This window comes from Trachypithecus francoisi, unplaced genomic scaffold, assembly GCF_009764315.1.
Source record: "Trachypithecus francoisi isolate TF-2019V2 unplaced genomic scaffold, Tfra_2.0 Lachesis_group17, whole genome shotgun sequence".
NCBI lineage: Eukaryota > Metazoa > Chordata > Mammalia > Primates > Cercopithecidae > Trachypithecus > Trachypithecus francoisi.
In genome coordinates, this window is record NW_022681462.1 from 5,216,845 (window position 1) to 5,243,682 (window position 26,838).

Genomic DNA, 26,838 nt, shown 5'->3' on the forward strand with positions numbered 1-26,838 from the left:
AGGCTCTAAGCTGTGCTTTATAACCACCCAGCTGTGCACCCTTTAAAAAAAAAAAAATCACCTCACCTCCCTGGATCTCCTTACCTCAATCATAAAATGAAGAAGCTGGAGTGGGTGATTCTTTTACCTTTCATGGTCTCTGTTTACTATGCTGTCTAGGGCTCCAAGATTACACAGCCGATTAACTGGTGATGGAACTGGAACTGATAGGCAAGGTATTTTTCCACTCCTTGCATCAGCTAAGAGATTGCTCACAGTTGTTACCAAATATAAAACAACAGACAAGGGCCGGGCACAGTGGCTCATGCCTGTAATCCCAGCACTTTGGGAAGCTGAAACTGGCACTTGGGAGTTCAAGACCAGCCAACATGGTAAAACCTTGTCTCTACTAAAAATACAAAAAATTAGTCGGGTGTGGTGGCATGTGCCTGTAATCCCAGCTACTCAGGAGGCTGAGGCAGGAAAATTGCTTGAACCCAGAGGCAGAGGTTGCAGTGAGCCAAGATCATGCCACACACTCCAGCCTGAGACACACAGCAAGACTTTGTTTCAAAAAATAAAAAATAAAACAATAGACAACTGTAAAACAAAACAAAAAAAAATTGACTAAATATTTTGCTTACCCACCCACTTATTCCTAGTATTTATTCCAATTTACAAAATGCTGCTCCAAAAAGCAGAACTACAGTTGTTTCCTTGCATGAAGTAATCCTTTACATATCTTAGAAAAGAAGGCCTCATCTTACCTCCCTGCCACTCTCTTCCAATCCCCTCCATTCCCTTGGAATCATCTCTGACACACCTCCAAATCTGCCTAAGCAGCTTTATATCTACCTACTCATCTCATGGTATCTGGTCAGAAAAGGTAGTCAACTCTTCAAATATTTTAATTTTTTTTTTTTTAGACAGGGTCTCACTCTGTTATCAAGGCTGGAGTGCAGTAGCATCATCTCAGCTCACTGCAACCTCCGCCTCCCTCGCTCAAGTGATCCTCCAGCCTCAGCCTCCCCAACAGCTAGGACTACAGGCACATGCCACCAAGCCAGGCTAATTTTTGTGTTTATTTGTAGAGACAAGGTCTCACCATGTTGCCCAGGCTGGTCTTGAACTCCTGCCTCAATGGATCCGACCACCTCGGCCTCCCAAAGTGCTAGAATTACAGGCATAAGTCACTGCGCCTGGCCAGACATTTTAATCTTATTGTAGTAAGCTTAATATGTGGCTTTCGGAGTGCAATAACAATTGAGAGATAGTGCAGAAGATAACAAAGTCTAAGTTAGCATTTTATAAATTTCAGAGAAAAAGATGCACAGTTTTACTACTAATGGAGGCATAATTTCTAAGTATCTTGGAGGTAACACATTTAGGAAAAGTAAAGATGAAATGAGATTTAATTGGAGGAAGGTGTAGATTAACCCACCATCCCTTCAGTGAATGATCAGGAGAAAAAAAAAGGCTATATTATAAATAAACTTTGTAATATAACAAGGATGGACAAAAAAGGAAATCGTTACTTAGCAGCAACCTCTACGGGGTAAGAGAATTGGAAAACACTGATATGAGGCAAGTACTGACTTTCCTTGGTGCTTATATTCAAGAAAGAATAGACGGTAATGTTAAAGAAAATGGAATTCATTATAAATAACATTTTAAAACATGTAGCAATTTAATCCACAAAAACATTCAGTCAATCAAAAACAAAATCAACCTTAATATTTAATCTTGGTATTCATGAACTTTTTGTTTAAATCCCTTAAATGCTGTAAGGCCTGTTTTCCACTTGTAAGAGGCATGAAATACAAGCACTTTTGGGCCGGGCGCGGTGGCTCAAGCCTGTAATCCCAGCACTTTGGGAGGCCGAGACAGGCGGATCACGAGGTCAGGAGATCAAGACCATCCTGGCTAACACGGTGAAACCCCATCTCTACTAAAAAAAAAAAAAAAAGAAATACAAGCACTTTTTTGTTAACAACTGGATTTCACTTCTGCTTAAGACAGTCTTTGGTCAGGCATAGTGGCTCACACTTATAATCTCAGTGCTTTGGGAGGCCAAGGTGGGACAATGGCTTGAGGCCAGGTGTTCAAGATCAGCCTAAGCAACACAGTGACACCCTGTGTCTACAAAAAATTTTAAAAATTAGCTAGGCATGGGATGGCACCTGCCTGTAACCCAAACTACTCAAGAGGCTGAGGTGGGAGGACAACTTGAGCTTTGGAGGTTAAGTCTGCAGTGAGCTGTGATCGCACCACATCTTTATCCTACTATTTCCCTTATTCCCCATTTATTCTCATCCTAAGTATCTCATAATAAAAAACATATTCCATTTAGACTTGACTCCACACTGATCAGCTGGTGACTGACCTCTCTGAGCCTAACTCCTAATGTGCCAAACCAAGATAATACCATCTTTGCCTGAAACCTAGAAAATGTTTTAAAAACAACACAAATTATGTACATCAAAATGTTCTTTAGATGTAATATACTGTGTGCATTGTGTACAGCGTTCCCATTCAGGCATATTCATATGAGGTCCCCACATTTACCGTAAGTGCAGAGACAGGCACTGCTTGAACATCACCTCCATAATCTTCACATACCACATCATAAGCCAGCAGCTCTTTTTTCACTCTTTCAGGATCAGCCTCAGTTTTGTCACATTTATTTATGGCAAGGACAATAGGAACTGAAAGAAACGGAGTTAAAAAGAGTGAAAATGATGACACCTTCAATTCCAGGTATTCACAGTGAAAGACACCAACTTTCTGTTCTAGTTTTCTCTTTACTCAGTGGATGTTTTTGTCTAACAAAAGGCCAAAATGACCCACTTTAGAGTCATATCACCCTACTCTGCTCTCTACACATAAAGAAATCCAGATGCAAGATGTTAAAAGTATAATTATAAGCAGATTCTGAGTGAATAACAGACACCTGAGATTATCAAAAAAACAATACAGCTGGGCTGGGTGTGGAGGCTCATGCCTGTAATCCTAGCACTTTTGGAAGCTGAGGCGGGTGGATCACCTGAGGTTAGGAGTTTGAGATCAGCCTGGCCAACATGGAGAAATCCCATGTCTACTAAAAAATACACAAATTAGCCGGGCGTGGTGGCACGTGCCTGTAATCCCAGCTACTCGGGAGTCTGAGGCAGGAGAATCGCTTGAACCAGGAAGGTAAGAGCTTGCAGTGAGCTGAAATCGTGCCACTGCACTCCAGGAGCGTGGGCAACAGAGAAAGACTCCATCTCAAAAAAAAAAAAAACACGCAACAAACAATACAGTAATTCCTGGGTATACTGGTGGATTGGTTCTAGAACCCCCCCACCACTGCCTGTATCAAAATCCCTCAAGTCTTGCAGCCAGCCCTACAGAACCGTGTGTACAAAATCCATGTAAGGAAGTTTCAAATTCTGTGAATGCTGTTTTATTTATGTTTGGTTGAAAAAAATGTGTGTGTTAAGTAGACCCACACAGTTCAAACCCGTGATGTTCAAAGGTCAACTGTATTTTGGGTAGAAAAAGTCCTATCCGGCCAGGCGCGGAGGCTCAAGCCTGTAATCCCAGCACTCTGGGAGGCCGAGACGGGCGGATCACGAGGTCAGAAGATCGAGACCATCCTGGCTCACACGGTGAAACCCCGTCTCTACTAAAAAATACAAAAAAAAAAACTAGCCGGGCGTGGTGGTGGGCGCCTGTAGTCCCAGCTACTCGGGAGGCTGAGGCAGGAGAATGGCGTAAACCCGGGAGGCGGAGCTTGCAGTGAGCCAAGATCGCGCCACTGCACTCCAGCCCAGGCGACAGAGCGAGACTCCGTCTCAAAAAAAATAAAAAAATAAAAAAATAAAAGGCCTATCCTTAAACATAAAAGCAAGATCAACAAGTACACTGGAGATAATCTCCAAAAAAAAAAAAAAAAATCATGAGAAGATTCCAATTCAATACTACTCGATCATTTGCCTCTTTTTTCCAGGGTTTATTAACACATTTTTTTTTTTTTTTTTTTGAGACGAAGTCTCGCTCTGTCACCCAGGCTGGAGTGCTGTGGCCGGATCTCAGCTCACTGCAAGCTCCGCCTCCCGGGTTCACGCCATTCTCCTGCCTCAGCCTCCGGGTAGCTGGGACTACAGGCGCCGCCACCTCGCCCGGCTAGTTTTTTGTAGTTTTTTTTTAGTAGAGACGGGGTTTCACCGTGTTAGCCAGGATGGTCTCGATCTCCTGACCTCGTGATCCGCCCGTCTCGGCCTCCCAAAGTGCTGGGATTACAGGCTTGAGCCACCACGCCCGGCCTTATTAACACATTGTTAAAACCCAACATCTCATCCTAGGTTAAAACTAAGTACCAATATCACAAATTTCCTTTTGGGACTTATACTATTTATTCATACACCTAGGTCAGTGACCAACACATAGTTGACCAATACACAGGCTCTCAATAAATGTTTACTTAATAAAAGGACCAAATAATCTTTTAATCTACATATCCTCTCTTTAGAGAAATCACACAAAATCCTATGAGATAATTCTGTGGCTGCATTTCATCATCTCTGTAATTTTCTCAGGTATCAAACAGAAATTTTAAAAGATACAAAAAAGTTTTGCAATCCACAACATACTATTACAAAAAGTACATTCCAGCCGGGCACGGTGGCTCACGCCTGTAATCCCAGCACTTTGGGAGGCCAAGGCGGGTGAATCACCTGAGGTCAGGGGTTTGAGACCAGCCTAGCCAACATGGTAAAACACCATCTCTACTAAAAATACAAAAATGAGCTGAGCATGGTGGTGGTCACCTGTAATCCCAGCTACTCGGGAGGCTGAGGCAGGAGAATTGCCTGAACCTGGGAGAAGGAGGTTGAAGTGAGCCTGAGCCAAGATTGCACCACTGCATTCCAGCCTGGGCAGTAAGAGCAAAACTCCGTCTCAAAAAAAAAAAAAAAAAAAAAAAAAGAAAAAGAGAAAGAAAAAGTACATTCCATGTTGATGAGCTGGAACTTAACAGCTACCAAGTGAAGAGGTGTACAAAGCATGATCTAATGAATTTATCCTATCTCAGCCAATTGCTTTGTAATGGGATCCCTGGCAAATTTACCCCTCTCTTCTTGCCATGTATTCCCTAGAATCATTAAGAACATAGTACATCACACAAAGGCAGTTTTAAGGAATTAAAAAGGAAAGAGAATAACATTGGAAGCTAGCAGATCTAAATTCCAAATGCAGACATACTGAAAATTAGTTGTATAATTGTATAAAATTAAGGAGAGTTCTGGCTGCTGAGTCTTACTTTCCATGCTGTAAAATAAAAGAACTGGACTAGTTCAATAACTCTCAACCTTTTAAAAATCTTGCCAGTAAATCTGGGGGGGAATATGACACACTTCATCAAGTACATTTTCTCAGTAAGGGTAGGTACGGTCATTTCAGAATAAAAATGAATATATTGAATGTGTAACTTTTTTTTTTTTTTGGAGACAGAGTTTTGCTTTTGTTGCTCAGGATGGAGTGCAATGGCGTGATCTCAGCTCACCACTACCTCTGCCTCCTGGGTTCAAGAGATTCTCCTGCCTCAGCCTCCTGAGCAGCTGGGATTACAGTTATGCGCCACCACGCCTGGCTAATTTTGTATTTTTAGTAGAGACGGGGTTTCTCCATGCTGGTCAAGCTGATCTCGAATTCCCAACGACCTCAGGTGATCCACTGGCCTCGGCCTCCCAAAGTGCTGGGATTACAGGTGTGAGCCACCACTCCAGCCTAGAATGTGTAATTACATATGTGGGTATTTATTATTATAACTTTTAAATGAAGAAATAAGGGAGACGATCATTAAGTGATTTTCCAAAAGTTTCAATTTTATACATTTGATCAGATAAGAACTTATTTAAAGCAGAAGGGAAAGTTTCTCTTTAGAGAAGAATTCCACATAATAAATTAACAGGAAATAACAGAATATAACCACTATGCAACTTGTAATGAATGTAGGTGATGGGTACATAGAATTTCATTATTATCTTCTTACTTTTGTATCTGTTTAAAATTTCCACAATAAAAAGTTGAAAACAAAAAAAGCATAGGAAAGACTGTACCTGTGGTCTGTACATATGGTCACAAGTCCCAAGTTGAATCCTGCTATACTCTTCCTATTAGTTATAAGTCTGTGGGAAAACAATTTATCTTTGAGGCTTATCTATAATACAGGTATAACTCTGGGATTGTTGTGAAGACTAAATGAGCTATATGTAAATGGCCCCAGAACTTTGACTTTATGTAGTACATCCATTAAGTCAGTCACACAGTACCTTGTGCATCTTTGGCATGCTGAATAGATTCTACAGTTTGTTTCATCACCCCATCATCTGCAGCTACAACCAATATGACAATGTCAGTGACCTGAGCCCCTCTGGCTCTCATTGCTGAGAAAGCAGCATGTCCTGGAGTATCAAGAAAAGTTATCTTTTCCCCAGAAGGCAGAGAGACTGTGGAAACAGAAATTCAAGAACATCAAGGACTCAAACATGGACTTCCTTAATACCAAAGAATATATGTGACATTATCAGAAACCATCAATAATTCTTTAAAATAATTTTATTCCTTCCATTAATCTTAATCAGAACACAGATCATAATAATTTCACAATGAAAAGTGATAAAATGCCAGTGAAACTTTTATGGGTTTTTTCCCACGTAAAAATTTTAAACTAAAGTCTCCATATTTCTAGAACATAACTGATTTGTTTTTCTAAGACCACCAGAGCGAGCACAAAAGAACCAGCGAGTAGGCAAGGCTAAAAGCAAAACTGCAAATTTATTCTTTGGTCATCTAGCTCCAGAGAAAAAGGTATGGTGGTGAAGTCTGTTGGCCTCCAGCAAAGGAGGCCGAGAGAGTCACCCAGTAGAGCTCTCGGGCAGAGTTCCTAATGCAGTCCCGACAAAGGTAGGGGCTGAGGAAGCCCGCCCCCTGCGTCTGCCGGGAGTGGCTTTTCTAGGAGTGGAAGGGCAATAGGCGGGGCACGGACGCGTCAGGGGAGCGGGGGGGGGGGGGGGGGGGGGGGGGAGGCGCCGCAGGTGCCACCAGGTAAATCTTGATCTCTTCGGATTGACATCACCTGGCGCATGCCTGGTTGGTCTGCACCTTCCCGGGCGCCAGCTGCATCCTCGCGCACACGGGGAAAAGTTGGTGATGAAAAACCCGGAAATGCACCATCTTGCCTCCGTTCGTCAAAACATTCCAACCTTTTATTGGTAATAGTGATAAGGGGCGCCGTGGTCTGTCTGGCTACTTCCTGCTGTTAAGGGGCGTCGTCGGCCGGGCGCGGTGGCTCAAGCCTGTAATCCCAGCACTTTGGGAGGCCGAGACGGGCGGATCACGAGGTCAGGAGATCGAGACCATCCTGGCTAATACGGTGAAACCCCCGTCTCTACTAAAAATACAAAAACTAGCCGGGCGAGGTGGCGGGCGCCTGTAGTCCCAGCTACTTGGGAGGCTGAGGCAGGAGAATGGCGTAAACCCGGGAGGCGGAGCTTGCAGTGAGCTGAGATCTGGCCACTGCACTCCAGTCAGGGCGACAGAGCGAGACTCCGCCTCAAAAAAAAAAAAAAAAAAAAGGGGCGTCGTCAAGGTCAGGGCCCATGGTTGGCATTTGGACGTACGGATGAAGAATAAAATAAGGCACAGTATTAGTATAGGAATGAGGAATGGAAGCATTTGTTGGAATAGGGGCAAAACCCAGAAGGAAGCTCCCAGCAAGGTTGAGGAGTATGAGATAGTTAAGAAAATTTAGTAAGTTTGAGGCGAGTGGGGGAAAGCCAAACTGATTTCCACTGATTGCTTTCGGTAAGGGCCCTTTTTAGCTGGGAATGAGGAACGAGTGCGCAGAGTAGTTGTTGGCCAGGCAGCAATTAAGGAGTGGAGTTTTTGTGGAGTGGATGGCTTTCCGCTTACTCCTACTACAGAGATATTGGATGGAAGGCTAGGTCCAGAGAAGGACGGCAAAACAGAATTGGTAGCCTCGCTGTTGATTAAAAAATTGATTGTCTTACCCGCTACCAGGAGAGTTACCCGCGGCTCGGGGAGGGTGATGGGGGTCCCCGAGTCTCGGCACCTTCAGTTGTCGTCGTCTAGATGTAGGAGCTGGAAGGAGCTCCCAGAATCCTGGGAAAGGGGGTCACGTGGAGACGCAGCACCTGTTCTCAGGGTGGGGCAATCAGACTTCCAGTGTCCTCCCTGCTGGCAAGCAGGGCAGGGGGTTGCTGGTGGACGAGGGTTAGGACATTCACTGGTCCAATGTCCTGATGCCTTGCACTTATAGCAAGGCTGCGTTGGGGCTCGGGGACCTTGCAGACACCTGTTGGCATAGTGTCCTGCCTTGCCGCACTTATAGCAGGCTCCTTTCGTAGCCTTGGAATCTGCGGAGTGTGTACTCTCTGGCCTGGGGTTACAACTGGGCTGTAAAGCCGCTGCTAGGAGCTGTAACTTCTGTTCAAGGCGAGCTTGCCGTCTCCTCTCTGGAGTTATAGACCTTAAAGGCTAATTTAACCAGGTCTTGTATTGGTGCCTGAGGACCATCCTCTACCTTTTGAAGTTTTTTACGAATGTCAGCTGATTGAGAAATGAAATAAGACGCCAAAATGGTGGCCCCTGTGGGGGAGGCCAGATCTAACCGGGTATACTGGGTTAGAACCTCAGTCAGTTTAGGGTAGAGGTTAGGATAACCTGGAGGTTATGCCAAGTTAAGTCATAGGCCTGACAAAGGTATCTAAATTCCTTTATGTATATGGTGGGATTAGCTGAGAAATCCCCTAAACACTTCTCAATTTTGGAAAGATCGGCCAGTGAAAGAGGGACATGTACTCTGATTACCCCCTCTGCCCCAGCCACCTCTCACAAAGGTGCTAACACTGTAGGAGGGTGTGGGCAGAGATAGGGGACTCAAGAAAGCCAGTTGGGGGCCCCGAAGGAGGCACGGGACCGAGTGGATTACTAGTAGATAAGGAGGAGGAAGGAGAAGTCTGGGCAGAAAGGGAGGGGTTGGAGAGAGCGGGGAGAGAAGGAGGAATATAGGGCAGGTAGGGACGAGAGCATAAGGCCCAAAGCCTTGTACGTAATTAATTTCGGACCACTTGCCTAGCCGCTGGCAGAAATTGCTGAGGTCGGTCACGCCACAGTGGAAAGGAAAATTAACCGCTTCCTCCTAAGGTCTTGTTCAAGCTGTAAGGTTTTTTAAATTGGCTAGGAGGCACCCTAAGGGGGTGCTCTTTGGAAATTTGAAATGGGGGTTTCCCGTTTGTTTCCTCTTTACTTACACAATGGAAATGGAAATGGATCCCTGCCTGGCTTCAAAGCGTCCTTTGGAACCAGCAGAGACAAACTGGAGGCTCTTGAAGCCTAAGTGGAGATTACCTTCAGGCGGACGTCTCCGTCCTGAACGGGTCTCCCGAGCCACATGGTGGCTCCAAATGGACCTCGGACCTGCGCAGGATTTCTGGCCGAGGGAGGTAAAGAGGAGACAAGGGCACTTACCCCAGAAAGGCCCTGAGAGTGAGGGAAGCGGGTCTCAGGTCCTGGTCCGTCTGCCGTGTGGGAGCAGGAGGAGGTTCCTCAACCCTTAGAGGCCTGAGGAGGGGTCTCCTCCCGGGTCTTCGGCACCAACTGATTTGTTTTTCTAAGACCACCAGAGCGAGCACAAAAGAACCAGCGAGTAGGCAAGGCTAAATGCAAAACTGCAAATTTATTCTTTGGTCATCTAGCTCCAGAGAAAAAGGTATGGGGGTGAAGTCTGTTGGCCTCCGGCAAAGGAGGCCAAGAGAGTCACCCAGTAGAGATCTCGGGCAGAGTTCCTAATGCAGTCCCGACAAAGGTAGGGGCTGAGGAAGCCCGCCCCCTGCGTCTGCCGGAGTGGCTTTTCTAGGAGTGGAAGGGCAATAGGCGGGGCACGGACGCGTCAGGGGAGCGGGGGTGGGGGGGGTGGGGGGGGGTGGGGGGGGAAGGCGCCGCAGGTGCCACCAGGTAAATCTTGATCTCTTCGGATTGACATCACCTGGCGCATGCCTGGTTGGTCTGCACCTTCCCGGGCGCCAGCTGCATCCTCGCGCACACGGGGAAAAGTTGGTGATGAAAAACCCGGAAATGCACCATCTTGCCTCCGTTCGTCAAAACAATAACTACTTTCTTTTTTTTTTTTTTTTTTGAGGCAGATTCTCGCTCTGTCGCCCGGGCTGGAGTGCAGTGGCCAGATCTCAGCTCACTGCAAGCTCCGCCTCCCGGGTTTATGCCATTCTCCTGCCTCAGCCTCCCAAGTAGCTGGGACTACAGGCGCCCGCCACCTCGCCCGGCTAGTTTTTGTATTTTTAGTAGAGACGAGGTTTCACCGTGTTAGCCAGGATGGTCTCGATCTCCTGACCTCGTGATCCGCCCGTCTCGGCCTCCCAGAGTGCTGGGATTACAGGCTTGAGCCACCGCGCCCGGCCCATAACTACTTTCATAAATGTATCAACTGATATATCTATTTTAGAGATAGAACAGACCAACTGTTGTACAGGGAGCCACCCTTACATTAGCAAATCAGAGTTGCACAACCCCGAGCCACAGAAAGGCAATTTAGTAAGCAGTAGCTCAGGATTTAAGTCCAGTGACCTTGGGTTTAAATCCTGGCTATGCTACTTACAGGCTATATACTGTGGGAAAGTTACTTAACTCAAAGAAGTATCAGCTTCCTTATTTGTAAGTGCAACTATTAATACCTACCTTATGATGTTGTTGTAAGATAAAAAAGACAAAACATATAAGGTGCTCAGCACAGTACTGGACACATGCTAGGTGCTCATAATTGGGACTCTTATTTAATTATTATCAGCAACATTATCACAACCTAGCAAAGGAAGTTATATAAACATAATTAATTAACAAAAAATTGTAGGCTCATTAAATCAAACTAAGAATGAGCTAGAATTAAAAGTTAACACAATTTTCAGCCAGGCGCAGTGGCTCACACCTGTAATCCTAGCACTTTGGGAGGTCAAGATGGGCAGATCACTTGAGGTTAGGGGTTCGACACCAGCCTGGCCAACATGGCAAAACCCTGTCTCTACTAAAAATACAAAAAAATTAGGCTGGGCACGATGGTTCACATCTGTAATCCCAACACTTTGGGAGGCCGAGACGGGCGATCACAAAGTCAGGAGTTTGAGACCAGTCTGGCCAACACGGGGAAACCCTGCCTCAACTAAAAATACAAAAATTAGCCAGGCACAGTGGTGCACACCTGTAGTCTCAGCTACTTGGGAGGCTGAGGCAGGAGCACTGCTTGAACTGGGAAGGCAGAGGTTGCAGTGAGCCAAGACTGCACCACTGCACTCCAGCCTGGGTGACAGAGTGATACTCTTGTCTCAAAAAAAAAAAAAAAAAAAAAAACAGTTAACACAATTTTCTTCTCATAGAAAATTAAAAAATAGCTTTACTAACCACTTGCTCTACATTTCATCAAACCAATGACTGTAAGCTTTAGCCTTCTCTTTTACTTTGAATTTGTATACTTCACACTATGACATTTGGTTTAAGAAAATAGTTAAGTGGGGTTCCCAAGCACATTGTAAGAGAATTTGTGTTCATACCAAGAAAGGCACCAATGTGCTGAGTGATGCCTCCAACTTCCATTGCTGCCACTTGAGTTTTTCGAAGTTTGTCAAGTAATGTCGTTTTCCCGTGATCAACATGGCCCATTATAGTAACAACTGGGGACCTTGGGGTTAATAAAGCTGGATCTGCCTGGGGCCTACAATTAACAGCAAAAGAGTTTCATTTCTTAAATATCAGAAATACTTTATAGCCTGTGAATTGGTTCACATTTATATCTGTGAGCTACCATTAACAATAAAACCCAATATTCAGTGTGGATTAGGCCTATTTCCCCTTCTTATACATATAATGACAGACTATTTAATAACTGCCTACCTACCTGTGGTTTACATTTTCATAAGAATGAGAATTAATCAAATCTGAAAATTCAGACCAATGTATACATTCAGCAAATTTTAAAAAATCCTTAAAGTTTTATAATAACCTGAATGTATTAATACACTTTCTAGTGCTTTAAGTACTTTGAAGAAAAGTTTACACACACGTATCTTTATTACAAAAGAAATTTTAAAGCAAATCTTTCCATTAAAAAGTGTGAATATAACTATGTAGTCTCTCCCAAACCCCACCAGTATATACAGTTAAGTTTTACCTTCTTACAGCATCTTTATTTTTTTTGACTTTGTCCTGTTTCAATTTACTCCACTTTAACTTCATCCCTGCCTTCATTATCACTTCCTTGATCCAGACTTCATCTAAATGTGAGTCTGCTTCCAGTGAATCTATGTCAATAGCAGTGTTCAATAAAGCTTCATATATATAATCTGGTTGGAGTAAAATAAAACCTTTTAGGATCATTAATCAAACGCTCAAGAAAGTAATCTCTATTAATAAATGTCTATATGAATAGTACACTCAATGAGAGGAATAACTATGCAAACTGTTTCTCTAATATTAATAAATCACGAGGAAGCTAAAAAATGTTTTTAAATTATTTAAAATATGATACATTTCTATTTACTGACTTTTCTGCATATTCATAAATATTTGAATTTATGTATTCTAAGCCATCTGAATCATCAGTAAAATGTTAAGATAGATTTAGTATTTATAATAATTGATTGTAGTCTACTTCTCTAAAAATTAGTTACAAATGTCATGTATATATGAATGTGTGTGTGTATACAATCAATTCCCATTATTTGCAATAATTGTGTTCTATAAAGTCACCAAAACTACTGAATTAGCAAATATTGAACCACTGTTCTGAGGGGAACTATACAGTTAGGTTCCTGCAAGCCTTTAGTGACATTTCATTAACTGATCAATACATAATTTTGTTTTATGCATTTCTGTTTAAAGATACTATATATATATTTGATTCATTAACATTGAACTCATGGCCAATTGCACTATAACTCATGCCAGAACAAGCTTATTTGAGATGCATATTTTCTCTGTAAGGCATATCACAGCCTTCTTGAGCTTAGGAACACTAGATAGGACTTCAGTACCACATTTAGGAGCCATTTTAAACAGCAAAATTACCAACAAAAAGTATAAAAATGTGAAAAAAATGTGGCACTAAATAGAATACAAAAAGGACACTTGTTTGCAGTACGACAGCTGAAACAGAGTGTCACCTCATTCAACCTCAGCTTCAGAACATGCAAAATGGACAATTCATATTTTTCACTGTTCTGCACATGTCCAATAATAACTGCAAGAGAACCTGAGTACTGATTTTTTTTTTCTTTCTGGGACAGAGTTTCGCTCTTGTCACCCAGGCTGAAGTGCAGTGGGGCAATCTCAGCTAGCTGCAGCCTCTGCTTCCCAGGTTCAAACAATTCTTCTGCCTCAGCCTCCTAAGTAGCTGAGACTACAAATGCATGCCACCATCCCTGGCTAATTTTTGTATTTTTAGTAGACAGGATTTCACTATGTTGGTTAGGCTGGTCTCAAATTCCTGACCTCAGGTGATCTGCCTGTCTCGGCCTCCCAAAGTGCTGGGATCACAGGCGTGAGCCACCGCGCCCAGCAAGTACTGATTTTTGAACTGCAAATACATTTTGTTGAGTAGGTGAATTTTCAAATACAGAATCCACACCTAAAATAAATAATCCACGCATAATGAGAACTGACAGTATGTACAGACACACACACACACAATATATATATATATATCTCTCTGAATACATGTATCCTCAATTCATTTACCTGTTTATGTATCTAGGGTGTCCAAAAAGTCTTTATTTTTTATTTAAAAAAATTTTTTGGCCAGGCATGGTGGCTCATGCCTGTAATCCCAGCACTTTGGGAGGCTGAGGCGGGCAGATCATGAGGTCAGGAGTTCAAGACCAGCCTGGCCAATATGGTGAAACCCCATTTCTACTAAAAATACAAAAATTAGCCAGGCATGGTGGCAGCGCCTGTAGTCCCAGCTACATGGGAAGCTGAGGCAGGAGAATCGCCTGAACCCGGGAGACAGAGGTTGCAGTGAGCCAAGAATGTGCCACTGCACTCCAGCCTGGGTGACAGAGTGAGACTCCATCACAAAAAAAAAACAAAAAACTTTTTTTAAGACAGGGTCTTGCACTGTTGTCCAGGCTAGAGTGCAGTGGCGCAATCCTAACTCACTGCTGTAGCCTCAAATTCCCAGGCTCAAGCAACCCTCCTGCCTCGGTCTCCATTGTAGCTGGAACCACAGGTGCCACTACCACATCCTACTAATTTTTTGTAGAGAAGGGGTCTTGCCATGTTGCCCAGGTTGGTTTTAAACTGCTGGTCAAGCAATTCTCCCACCTTGGCCTCCCAAAGTTCTGGAATTACAGGTGTAAGTTACTGCACCTAACCCAAAAACTCTTGAAATATAGGAAAAATATTTACCTATTCTCTTTTTCATTTTATTTAATGCTTTGTTTTAATCTCAGTCATGTTTCCCTGTGGATGATAAACAAATGTATCTGTGATGATAATGAAACAAGTAGTTTTATGTTCCAGACTTGTAGTCACCCTATAAAAATATATTTAAAGCCGGGCGTGGTGGCTCAAGCCTGTAATCCCAGCACTTTGGGAGGCCGAGGTGGGCAGATCACTGAGATCAGGAGTTCGAAACCAGCCTGCCCAACATGGTGAAACCCCATCTCCATTAAAAATACAAAAAATTAGCTGGGCATGGTGGCACACACCTGTAATCCCAGCTGCTCCAGAGGTTAAAGCAGGAGAATCTCTTGAACCCGGGAGGCGGAGGTTGTAGTGAGCCAAGACTGAGCCACTGCACTCCAGTCTGGGCAAGAGTGAGACTCTGTCTCAAGAAAAAAAAAAGAAAGCCATCCTCAGATAAGCAGACTATTACAATAAAAGAACATCCTATTCACTGGTGTGCTGGCAAATGTTTAATAACTATGCTGTCAAAAATAAACCTCTAATTTAAAGCATTCTCCAATTTCCATGGTGCAAATATGCCCACCATGGTTGATTACAAGCTACTAACATAAAGTCACTGAATACAGAGTTGGGAAGAAATGCACAGTAGTAGACTACTATATAGTCTTTCTATCATATAGATATGATAGGCATAAATAACTGTGAGAACACAAATAATTGTAAAATGCAATAAAATAATTGGGAAGTGAAGAGTTGGTTTTGTTTGTTTGTTTGTTTGGGGTTTTCTGAGGCAGGGTCTCACTCTGTCGCCCTGGCTGGAGTACAGCGGCACAATCTCGGCTCACTGCAACCTCTGCCTCCCAGGCAATCTCAGCCTCCCAAAAAGCAGGAACTAGAGGCTTGCATCACCATGCCCAGCTAATTTTTGTATTTCTTTTGTAAAGACGAGGCTTCACCATGTTGCCCAGGCTGATCTCAAACTCTTGGGCTCAAGCGATATGTTTCCCTCAGCCTCTGAAATATAATGGGATTATAGACACAAGCCACCACACCCAGCCAGTGAAAGAGTTTTTGAGTTTTTACTACCTTTATGACTTAATTTTTTAAAATGGTTGTGTTTAATAACCAACAATGCCAAGAAACCATTTCCTATTTATCTTTCTACCACATGCTTTCCCAAGGAAACACATTTTAAGAATGATACAACTCAAATTTACTATGTGAATATGTTCTCAGAGAACTGTAAAACTATTTCAAAACAAAAATTATTAGTTGGCCGGGCATGGTGGCTCACACCTGTAATCCCACCACTTTGGGAAGCTGAAGTGGGTGGATCAGCTGAGGTCAGGAGTTTGAGACCAGCCTGACCAACATAGTGAAACCCCATCTCTACTTAAAATACAGAAATTAGCAAGGCGGCTGGGCAGTGGCTCACGCCTGTAATCCCAGCACTTTGGGAGGCTAAGGTGGGCGGATCACCTGAGGTCAGGAGTTAGAGACCAGCCAGGCCAACATGCTGAAACCTCATCTCTACTAAAAATACAGAAATTAGCAAGGCGGCTGGGCAGTGGCTCACGCCTGTAATCCCAGCACTTTGGGAGGCTAAGGTGGGCGGATCACCTGAGGTCAGGAGTTAGAGACCAGCCAGGCCAACATGCTGAAACCTCATCTCTACTAAAAATACAGAAATTAGCCAGGCGTGGTGGCGCATGCCTGTAGTCCCAGCTACTCAGGAGGCTGAGGCAGGAGAATCGCTTGAATCTGGGAGACAGAAGTTGCAGTGAGTTGAGATCGTACCACTGCACTCCAGACTGGGTGAGAGAGCAAGACTCTGTCTCAAAAAAAAAAAACTTAGCCAGGCATATTAGGCATCTGTAATCCCAGCTACTTGCGAGGCTGAGACAGAATTGCTTGAACCTGAGAGGTGGAGGTTGCAGTGAGCCAAGATCACGCCATTGCACTCCAGCCTGCACAACAAGAGTGAAACTCTGTTCAAAAAAAAAAAATACATATATATGAGTACAATTCTATTTCTAATAATGCTGAAAATACCTAATACTCTAGTTTTCCAATATATTATATCGAACTTTTGGGAAGTAGCTTACATAGAGAGACAATCATTTCCCCTCTGTATTAAATGCATATGGTATTAACATACTATTTTATTTTTACCAAAGACTTAAATATTTACATGTAGAAAAGTATCCAACATATTGCAACATTAAATATTACATCAAGCTACTTAAATGACCCAGGAGAAGAGGGAAAAAAAGTACTCATATCACTAATATATATAGTAGTTAAAAAGAATCACCTCATGAAAACTATCTTTAATTCAGAAGAGATTTGAATATGAAGTAAGCTTCAAATAGATACCCTTTATTTTCATCATAAACAATCAGTTTGGGGTTTAGAGTACTGCTCCATGAGACTAAATCTGTATTTTAATCATTCTATTTATTAGTCATACTAAAGAATTATGGTTATGGGTTCTTCTATGTGTATAGGGGTAGGGGGTAATGTTTGAAGAAAAAAAAAACAAAAAAACCAGTACTCATCTTTTAGAGATATATACTGAATGAAGTACTAATGGATAAAATAAAATATCTGTTGTCACTGACTTATGCATACATTTAAGCTTTTTCCATTCTTTCTGCTACCGTATTTGTCTGATAATTGCTAATAATAAAAAGTTTTGTCAGGCACAGTGGCTCATCCCTGTAATCCTAGCTTTTGGAAGGCTAAGGTGTGCAGATCACTTGAGGTCAGGAGTTTGAGACCAGCCTGGCCCACATAATGAAACTCTGTTTCTACTAAAAATACGAATATTAGCTGGGTGTAGTGGCATATGCCTGTAATCCCAGCTACTTGGGAGGCTGAGGCACAAGAATCGCTTGAACTGGGGAGTCAGAAGTTGCAGTGAGCCAAGATCCTGCCACTGGACTCCAGCCTGGGTGACAGAGCAAGACTGTGCCTCCAAAAAAAGTTTTAAAAATCAAGCCTATCATCAATACTATTTATAAAACCACACCAATACAATTTTCTGTAGAAAAATTCTGAATGATATAGCCATATTCATTTATTTTCATAGTTTTCTAGCTATAAAATGACTGAATAATCCATCTGCAAAATTATTAAAAATGCCAAACAGGCCAGGCACGGTGGCTCACGCCTGTAACCCCAGTACCTTAGGAAGCCAAGGTGGGCGGATCACCTGAGGTTGGGAGTTCAAGACCAGTCTGATCAACATACAGAAACTTCATCTCTACTACAAATACAAAATTAGTCAGGCGTGGTGGTGCATGCCTGTAATCCCAGCTACTCGGGAGGCTGAGACAGGAGAACTGCTTGAACCACCCAGGAGGCAGAGGTTGTGATGAGCCGAGATTGCGCCATTGCACTCTAGCCTGGCTAACAAGAGCAAAACTCTGTCTCAAAAAAAAAAAAAAAAAAAAAAAAGCCAAACAGTGTGCTAACAATTTTGTACTCTTTGTAAGGATGTACATGCACAAAAAGTAGTAAAACTTTCAGGCAGGAAATATATTGAAGTTTAGTATTGCTGTGATTTACAAAATAATTCTTGAGAGATAATTTGGTTGATGAGTAACAGCATGTGCTCTGGAGCCATAATTCATAAGATCAAATATTCCCCATATTTCCTAGGTTCAAATCCTGGTTCTCCCACAACTAGCTGTAAAGAGTGAGTAATTACTTATCCTCTCTAAACCTCACTTCTCCAGCCTGTAAATAAGGATACCTAACTTTAGGGCATTGTGAGAAGAAGTACAAGAGTTAAAAAAGTACTGGTACATATTAATGGCTCAACATATATGAGTTACTATTAATTTTTTTTTCCCCAAGAATCTGTTACACTTTGTTACAATAACAGGGTATATTTCTCATATACTGAATTTTAATGTCACTTTCTAATGAAAACTCAAATTTTGTTTCAAAAATCCTAAACTGGGGCAGGGCGCGGTGGCTCAAGCCTGTAATCCCAGCACTTTGGGAGGCCGAGACGGGCGGATCACGAGGTCAGGAGATCGAGACCATCCTGGCTAACACGGTGAAACCCCGTCTCTACTAAAAATACAAAAAACAGGGCCGGGCGAACTAGCCGGGCGAGGTGGCGGCGCCTGTAGTCCCAGCTACTCAGGAGGCTGAGGTAGGAGAATGGCGTGAACCCGGGAGGCGGAGCTTGCAGTGAGCTGAGATCTGGCCACTGCACTCCAGCCTGGGTGACAGAGCGAGACTCTGTCTCAAAAAAAAAAAAAAAAAAAAAAAAAAAAAAAATCCTAAACTGGTAATAAGCACATCACAATGAAGGAATATAAAAATGGCAATAATATGCTCCATTTATAAATAAAAATAATATTATGACAAGTTGTAGTTATTATTATCAGTATTTTTTTTTTTTTTTTAAAGACAGATTCTCACTCTGTCGCCCTGGCTGGAGTGCAGTGGTGCGATCTCGGCTCACTGCAAGCTCCGCCTCCCGGGTTCACGCCACTCTCCTGCCTCAGCCTCCCGAGTAGCTGAGACTACAGGCGCCTGCCACTATGCCTGGCTTAGTTTTTTGGTATTTTTAGTAGAGACGGGGTTTCACTGTGTTAGCCAGGATGGTCTCGATATCCTGACCTAGCGATCCGCCCGCCTCAGCCTCCCAAAGTGCTGGGATTACAGGCGTGAGCCACCGCGCCCGGCTACTATCAGTATTTCTCATATTGTCAAAATGAGTGAAAAGGCTGGGCGTGGTGGTTCACGCCTGTAATCCCATCACTTTGGGAGGCCGAGGCTGGCGGATCACTTGAGGTCAGGAATTTGAGACCAGCCTGGCCAACATGGTGAAACACTGTAACTACTAAAAATACAAAAATTAGCCAGGCGTGGTTGTGGGCACCTATAATCCCAGTTTCTCAGGAGGCTGAGGCAGTAGAATCACTTGAATCTGGGAGGTGGAGGTTGCAGCGAGCCGAGATTGTGCCACTGCACTCCATCCTGGGCAACAAGAGTGAAATTCTATTTCAAAAAATAAATAAATAAAAATAATAATAATAATAATAATAATGAGTGAAAAAAAGGAAACCAGAAAATTATAGGGCCAGGCATGATGGCTCATACCTATAATCCCAGCACTTTGGGAAGCTGAGGCAGAAGGATTAGTTGCACCCAGGAGTTCAAGACCAGCCTAGACAACATAGTAAGACTCTGTCTCTGCAAAAAATAAAAAATTAGCTGGACATAGTGGCACATGCCTGTAGTCCCAGCTACTCAGGAGGCTGAGGCTGAAGGACTGTTTGAGCCCAGGAGGCCAAGGCTGCAGCAGTGAGCCATGATTGTGCCACTATACTGGACAAAGCAACACCTTTTCTCAAAAAAAAAACTGAAAAAAAAAAAAGAAAAGGAAGAAGATATAGAAAATTATAGAAAAACAAAGAGAAAGTATATGAGCATAAGTATAGACCCTCAGTCTAAAAACATTCCTTGGATTTATTCTAATAGCCCACAAAACTTCCAAGAAAGAAAACTTAATTCATACAAGAAAATCTTTTCCACTTTAACTAAAAGCAAAATCTTGGAGAACTACATTTGGCAGAGTCAAGAAACTAGGGATTATGACTTAAAATGAAGAATATTATGATGACTTAATATATTTTTTAAGTACCAGTCTAGTTTTTAATCTTTAAATGCCTTAATCTCATTGCAAATAAAATGCCTGGTCTTCCAACATTCCCATATTTTGCTTTGTAAAAATATCTGACTCACCTGTGTTTTTTTCCATTGCCCTGGCCAGTTCCTCAACAGTCATTCCAATCCATACTTCTACCACCTTTTTAGATTTTGTTGAAGATAACTGAGATTTCCATGGTCTTTCTTCCTATTAAAAAAATCAGAACATATAAACAAAAAGGAAGAAAAAACTTAAGTGACAATTTAGATTTATTCTGAAATATCTACCACAATCATAGCTACTATTTCTTTTCTTTTTTTTTTTTTTTTTTTTGAGACAGAGTCTTGCTCTGTCATCCAGATCTCATCCGATCTCAGCTCACTACAACCTCCACCTCCTGGGTTCAAGCCATTCTCCTGCCTCAGCCTCCCCAGTAGCTGGGATTACAGGTGTGCACCACCATGCCCAACTAGCTTTTGTATTTTTTTTTTGTTTTTTGGTTTTTTTTGAGATGGAGTCTCTCACTCTGTTGCCCAGGCTGGAGTGCAGTGGCATGGTCTCGGCTCACTGCAACCTACAACTCTCAGGTTCAAGCGATTCTCCTGCCTCAGCCTCCTGAGACTACAGGCTGGGACTACAGGCATGCGCCACCATGCCCGGCTAATTTTTGTATTTTTAGTAGAGACAGGGTTTCACCATGTTGGCCAGGCTGGTCTCAAACTCTTGACCTTGTGATCCGCTTGCCCTGGCCTCCTGAAGTGCTAGTATTACAGGCGTGAGCCACCGTGTCTGACCATAGCTACTATTTCTACCAGCAAACACTCCCATAAGTAGTTAAAGCTTAGGCTAAAATTAAAATCCTACATCCTTAATTCACTGTTGCACGCTGATTTCCAAGGAACCAAATTCATCAGCACCACACAATTAACCAGAACTTCCCTTTCTCACAAAGCGCTATTGCTTGGAATATAGCATTAAGTAATAAATATTCTGTAAATGATAAAATACTCAAATGGATTTCTACTCATGGTTCTAGGCACTTTCATTTTAGGTCAAATAATAAAATAACTTACAGAAATCTGTAACTATGCTGGGCACGGTGGCTCATGCCTGTAATCCCAGCTACTCAGGAGGCTGAGGCAGGAGAATCACTTAAACCCAGGAGGCGTAGGTTGCAGTGAGCCGAGATCTCGCCTCTGCACTCCAGCCTGGGTGACAGGTTGAGACTCCATCTCAAAAAAAAAAAAAAAAAAGAAAACTGTAACTACCTTTTTTGTTACTAGAAACCTATACTGAGATAAAGCAGCCCCAATGAGCATTTCTGTTGGCCAGGGCCAGGCATACAGCTGAGCTGTCCACACAGGGTAAGCAGATGAAAACCCATGCCTCCACTGTCTTAATGCTCTTCTTTGACACAGACTGTGCAGTTGCCTATAAATAGTGTGAAATCGTAGCAAGTTCTCCAATTTCAGTAGCTTCTGGTTCATGTTTCTCCTGGAAAAAAAGTTGTAAAATAATATTCAAATCAAGTTAGCAAATATTAATTGGATATTTACTATATGCATAGCACTGGGCTACACTTAGCTCACTAGACTTACAACAACGAGTAAAACTGGGTTCCTGCCCTGAAAAGACTCAGTCTCATCAAGAAATGGGATTCCATACCAAGTACTCTCTAGATACTAGCTATTATTATTACTGTTAATGTTACTACTATGATAGAATTGAAATACAATAACAACTTGTAAAAGGCTCTTTTTTCACTCTTGAAATATCAACTAACCAAATCACAAGTAGAGTAATTTTTCTGAAGTGCAAATTTGAAATGATCACCTTTCTGTTAAACACCCTGAAACTTCTTTTTTGAAACCGGGTCTCACTCTATCGTCCAAGCTGGAGGCTGGAATGCAGTGGTGTGGTCACAGCTCATTGCAGCCTCGACCTCCCAGGCTTAGGTGATCCTCTCACCTCAGCCTCCCTAATAGCTGGGACTAGAGGTGCCCACCACTATGTCCAGACAATTTTTTGTTTGTTTTTTTGGTAGAGATGGTGTTTCACCATGTTGTCTAGGCTGGTCTCAAACTCCTGGGATCCAGTGATCCACCCTGGTCTCCCAAAGTGCTAGGATTACAGGCATGAGCCATCACGCCCAGCCTTACTTTATTTCTTACACTCTTAGAGTCTCTACACTCCTACCTCTCAAGCTGTTGTTATTATAACCCACCTATAATCTCTGATGGCTTGTCATCTCATCTCTGAAACTTTGCACATACTTCATCTAGTTGGAATTGTCTTTCAATTCTTAACATTTCTACATCTTCCCATCTCACCCCCTAAAAAAAGATGCTTTATAGTAGGAAGAAGACACCCAATATTTATTGAATAATGCCTTTTGAATATTATTCTTAGAATGAAAGAAGAGTTTTTTGAGAGAAAACTGTAACAGAACTCATTAGTAATAGTTCTTTTCCTCCCAGTGGCCTCTACTGCCTCTGCTCTCAAGACTGCATTTCTATGGCTTTGCTTTTCAGTTTTCAGGGGCAGGAACGACAAAAACAATGTAAAAAGAACACGTTTTCCGGCCGGGTATGGTGGCTCATGCCTGTAATTCCAGCACTTTGGGAGGCCGACGTGGGCGGATCACCTGAGGTCAGGAGTTTGAGACTAGCCTGGCCAACGTGGTGAAACCTCGTCTCTAATAAAAATACATATAAAGCTATCTTGAACAAAATTATAAACTTTTACAAAGTTTTAAAATTTTTGGCCAGGCACAGTGGCTCATGCCTGTAATCTCAGCACTTTGGGAGGCCAAGCAAGGCAGGCAGGTCATTTGAGGTCAGGAGTTCGACACCAGGCTGACTGATGTGGTGAAACCCCATCTCTACTAAAAATACAAAAAAATTACCTGGGCGTGGTGGCATATGCCTGTAGTTCCAGCTACTTGGGAGGCTGAGGCAGGAGAATTGCTTGAACATAGGAGACAGAGGTTGCAGTGAGCCGAGATTGCACCACTGCACTCCAGCCTGGGAGACAGGGTGACTCTGTCTCAAAAAAAATTTTTTTTAAAAAATGATTTCTCTTATAATATGGCATTTCTACAACATGCTTATATTTTATATTTATATACAACATATATATTATATAAATATATTTATATTTTCTACTAGATATTCTTTAAAATCGTTCACAAATGATAATAGTTATTTGATGTGACCAAAGAAATCAAGGCTCTGGATGGGTGATCTTTGCTAGATAACTAGACATTAAATGTTACATTTCCTTTTTTTTTTTTTTTTTTGAGATGGAGTCTCGCTCTGTCACCCATGCTGGAGTTCAGTGGTATGACCTCAGCTCACTGCAACCTCTGACTCCCAGGTTCAAGCGATTCTTCAGCCTTTGCCTCCCAAGTAGCTTGAACTACAGGTGTGCACCACTGTGTCCAGTTAATTTTTGTATTTTTAGTGGACGCCGGGTTTTACCATGTTGGCCAGGCTAGTCTCAAACTCCTGACCTCAGGTGATCCACCTGCCTCAGCCTCCCAAAATGCTGGGATTACAGGTGTGAGCCACCATGCCTAGCCTAGATGTTACATTTCAACCAATCTTCCCAAAGTGTATTTTATGGTTCTAACATAGTGAATTTATGGTTCTGACATGGTAAATAGAATATACTGCAATTTTTTTTTTTGAGATGGAGTTTTGCTCTTGTTGCCCAGGCTGGAATGCAATGGTGCAATCTCGGCTCACTGCAACCTCCACCTCCTGGGTTCAAGGGATTCTCCTGCCTCAGCCTCCCAAGTAGCTGAGATTACAGGTGCCTGCCAGCACAGCTGGCTAATTTTTTTGTATTTTTAGTAGAGACGGGGTTTCACCATGTTGGTCAGGCTGGTCTTGAACTCCTGACCTCAGGTGATCCACCCACCTTGGCCTCCCAAAGTGCTGGGATTACAGGTGTGAGCCACCGCACCTGGCCTATACTGAATACTTTTTAAAAGAAAGAAAATAAATGGTAACTGAAACAAGCACAGTACAGTGAAGAAAGTATCTTATTGGGCAACAAAGGAAACTTACCTGGACACTCACTCTGATAGTAAGTGTTATCTGGACTCAGCAAGTCACTTGTTTCCTATGGGCCTCATTTTCTGGATCTCTGTTAAAAAATAAATAAATAAATAAGTGTTTGAATATCTGTCCTTCCTATTACAAGACTATGAGGAGAAAATGGGATGATGTAAATACTTTATCATCAGCTATTTTAAAACCATATCACATGCTTCAATACTGGCTTATAAGCTTTGAGGATTCATTGCTTATAAGTTAAAAATATTCACAAGTCATTAACTTGTTTACCTTCAGACAATTAAGAGGTTGCGTATGTGTGTGTAATCGAGCAAGCATTTTACCTTAAAAGGCTTATTCAAGTAAAGATCAAGGAAAAATCTGACTTAATGCCAACGAAATAAACACATTAAGATTTAGAAATTCAGGCCGGGCGTAGTGGCTTATGCCTATAATCCTAGCACTTTGGGAGGCCGAGGCGGGCGGATCACCTGAGGTCTGGAGTTCAAGAGCCTGGCCAACATGGTGAAACCCCATCTCTACTAAAAGTACAAAAATTAGCCGGGCGTGGTGGTGGGCGCCTGTAATCTCAGCGACTTGGGAGGCTGAGGCAGGAGAATCATTTGAACCCAGGAGGCAGAGATTGCAGTGAGCCGAGATCGCGCCACTGCACTCCAGCCTGGGCGACAGAGTGAGACTCTGTCCAAAGAAAAAAAAAAAATTTGGAAATTCATTCAATAGTATTTACACACATTAAATACTTTTAAGAATGGCACATACTTACGGTTGTGCCCCTGGACCAAAAGTAGAGTGCTCGGGAAACACAGGATTCCTTGAGAAAATAATTTTTAAACGAGTATGAAACCAGATTTGAGAAGAGCACAGATTAATGGAATGGGAGGAAGGACACTACAAGATATTAACCAAAGCACAGATATGTAATTGAGGCAGGAACTGGAAAGATATAAATAAAGATATAAAAATAACCCAAATATCAAAACTGGAAGGAAATCTGTCACTTATTCCAAGCTCCTCATTTTACAGAAAAGGAAACAAAAATCCAGAGGGGTCAAAAAGGCGTCTCCAGTGTCATACCGCTAGTTAATGGCAGTCAAGACTAGAACCCAGACGTTCTGACTCCCAGTAAGTTGTTTGGTCACTAGGATATTCTTGTCAAGGAATCTGAAAAAAGTATGTTGCAAATACGTAGTTGCATTAGTGAAAATGTCTGAAAGTGAGCTGGAAGCTTTCGAACTTACCTGAAAGGTAAAAATAAATCACTGCAGAAAAATTACGAAACTGGGGTGGCTTCGCCTCAAATTGGAGCCCAGAAGGCCTTGGGCCCATGGGAGGCTGGAACCTGAGGACCTGCACCCGCAGCGGCGCCCGACGAGGGGAAGCCGGCCGGCCGCTTCCGAGAGAACAGAGCACATGCCTTCGTGAATGCTTAACGTGGGCTTACGCAGGGATTAAATGCATCTTGGAAAGGCTTCCGAACGCACGATGTTTATGAGTTCGCGTGATTTGTGCCACTGACACGTTAGGAGAAACAACACACACCACCCACACCTGACAACCCTGGTTAAAGGACCCTACCCACTTAACTCCTACCTACAGTCCCGGGCCTCTGGATTCTGAGGACGGGTGGAGATCACCTTCCGGACCCGGAAGAACGGTCGGTAGGTCAGTCCGTCCCAGCTACGGTCCCCCCCGGGCTTCCGGTCCCGCTGGAAAAGGTTCTTTCCGAAATTCAGAAGAGTAGGTGTAGCCGCCGCGGGTGGGACTGTCTGCGGTGTCCGCGGCGGGCGTCCAGCCTGGGAGGCACTCGTTCAACTTGTGGCTCCTCCCAGGGTCAGCCGCGCGTGGTGAATCGTTTTTGCAGGTCCCTTCCATTTCTTGTTTTCCTTTCCTTTTTCTTTTTCCTTTTTCTCTTTCTGTCCCTCTCGTTTCTTTCCTTTCTTCCTTCCTTTCTTTCCTCTTCCTTCCTTTCCGTTTTTCGCTTTTTTTTTTTTTTTTTTTTAAAGAAAACTGCCTTTATTCAGTTAGAAGTTGGATTAACTGGTACAGAAAAAAAGTGTAATCAGCTGGAGAAAAAAGTGCCACCCGTGAGAACTGATGGCTCCTCTGGGAGAGAATCTGGATACAGTGAGGGTTTCTAGGAAGCAAATTTACTTCTACTCTGGGACTATGTGTGGCCTCGGTGGTGCTTGCACCGAGGGAACGTTAAATGGAGAACTGTGGGAGAAATGATACCTCCTTCAAAGATACATGTTCCTAACAAGAAGGAAAAAAGAAATGCAAGGAAACAGTGGCCCTAGAACCAGTTAGTATTGTGTGAACAGTACTTTCTCTTTTTTCCGAAGTCAGCTCGTGTGTATGGCATTTGGAGTAATAGAGTCAGAGTGTCTGATTTCCTATCCCAGCTCATTCCTAGCGTGTAGTTGGGGATGTTTTGTCAACTGTCCATGTCCAGTTTGTTCATCTACATTATAGTAATGACAGTAGCTAGTGCACAGGATTGTAATAAGGTTTTTGTTTTGTCTTTGTTTCTTTTTGTTTTTGAGACAGAGTTTCTCTCTTGTTGCCCAAGCTGGAGTGCAATGGCGCGATCTCGGCTCACCGCAACCTCTGCCTCCCGGGTTCAAGCGATTGTCCTGC

At 42.9% G+C, this 26,838-nt stretch overlaps 1 protein-coding gene across 15 annotated transcripts in view; it reads right to left on the bottom strand.

The window, feature by feature from the left end:
• LOC117099655 (translation initiation factor IF-2, mitochondrial) overlaps positions 1-26,048 on the bottom strand; it is a 37,636-nt gene extending 11,588 nt beyond the window's left edge. For 2 of the 15 annotated variants that reach the window (XM_033239074.1, XM_033239065.1), the window contains exons 1-8: positions 25,440-26,045; positions 24,193-24,271; positions 21,391-21,616; positions 20,218-20,329; positions 12,218-12,389; positions 11,601-11,761; positions 6,291-6,467; positions 2,545-2,684 (exon numbers count right to left, since the gene is read on the bottom strand). In XM_033239074.1, the coding sequence (XP_033094965.1) occupies positions 2,545-2,684; positions 6,291-6,467; positions 11,601-11,761; positions 12,218-12,389; positions 20,218-20,329; positions 21,391-21,609 (981 nt within the window). In that variant the 5' untranslated portion in view covers positions 21,610-21,616; positions 24,193-24,271; positions 25,440-26,045. Of the gene's footprint in view, positions 1-2,544; positions 2,685-6,290; positions 6,468-11,600; positions 11,762-12,217; positions 12,390-20,217; positions 20,330-21,195; positions 21,278-21,390; positions 21,617-24,192; positions 24,272-24,964 lie in introns of those variants that run through there. The other 13 variants (XM_033239071.1, XM_033239072.1, XM_033239070.1 and 10 more) reach the window with 13 other exon arrangements.
• Positions 26,049-26,838: the final 790 nt, after the last annotated feature.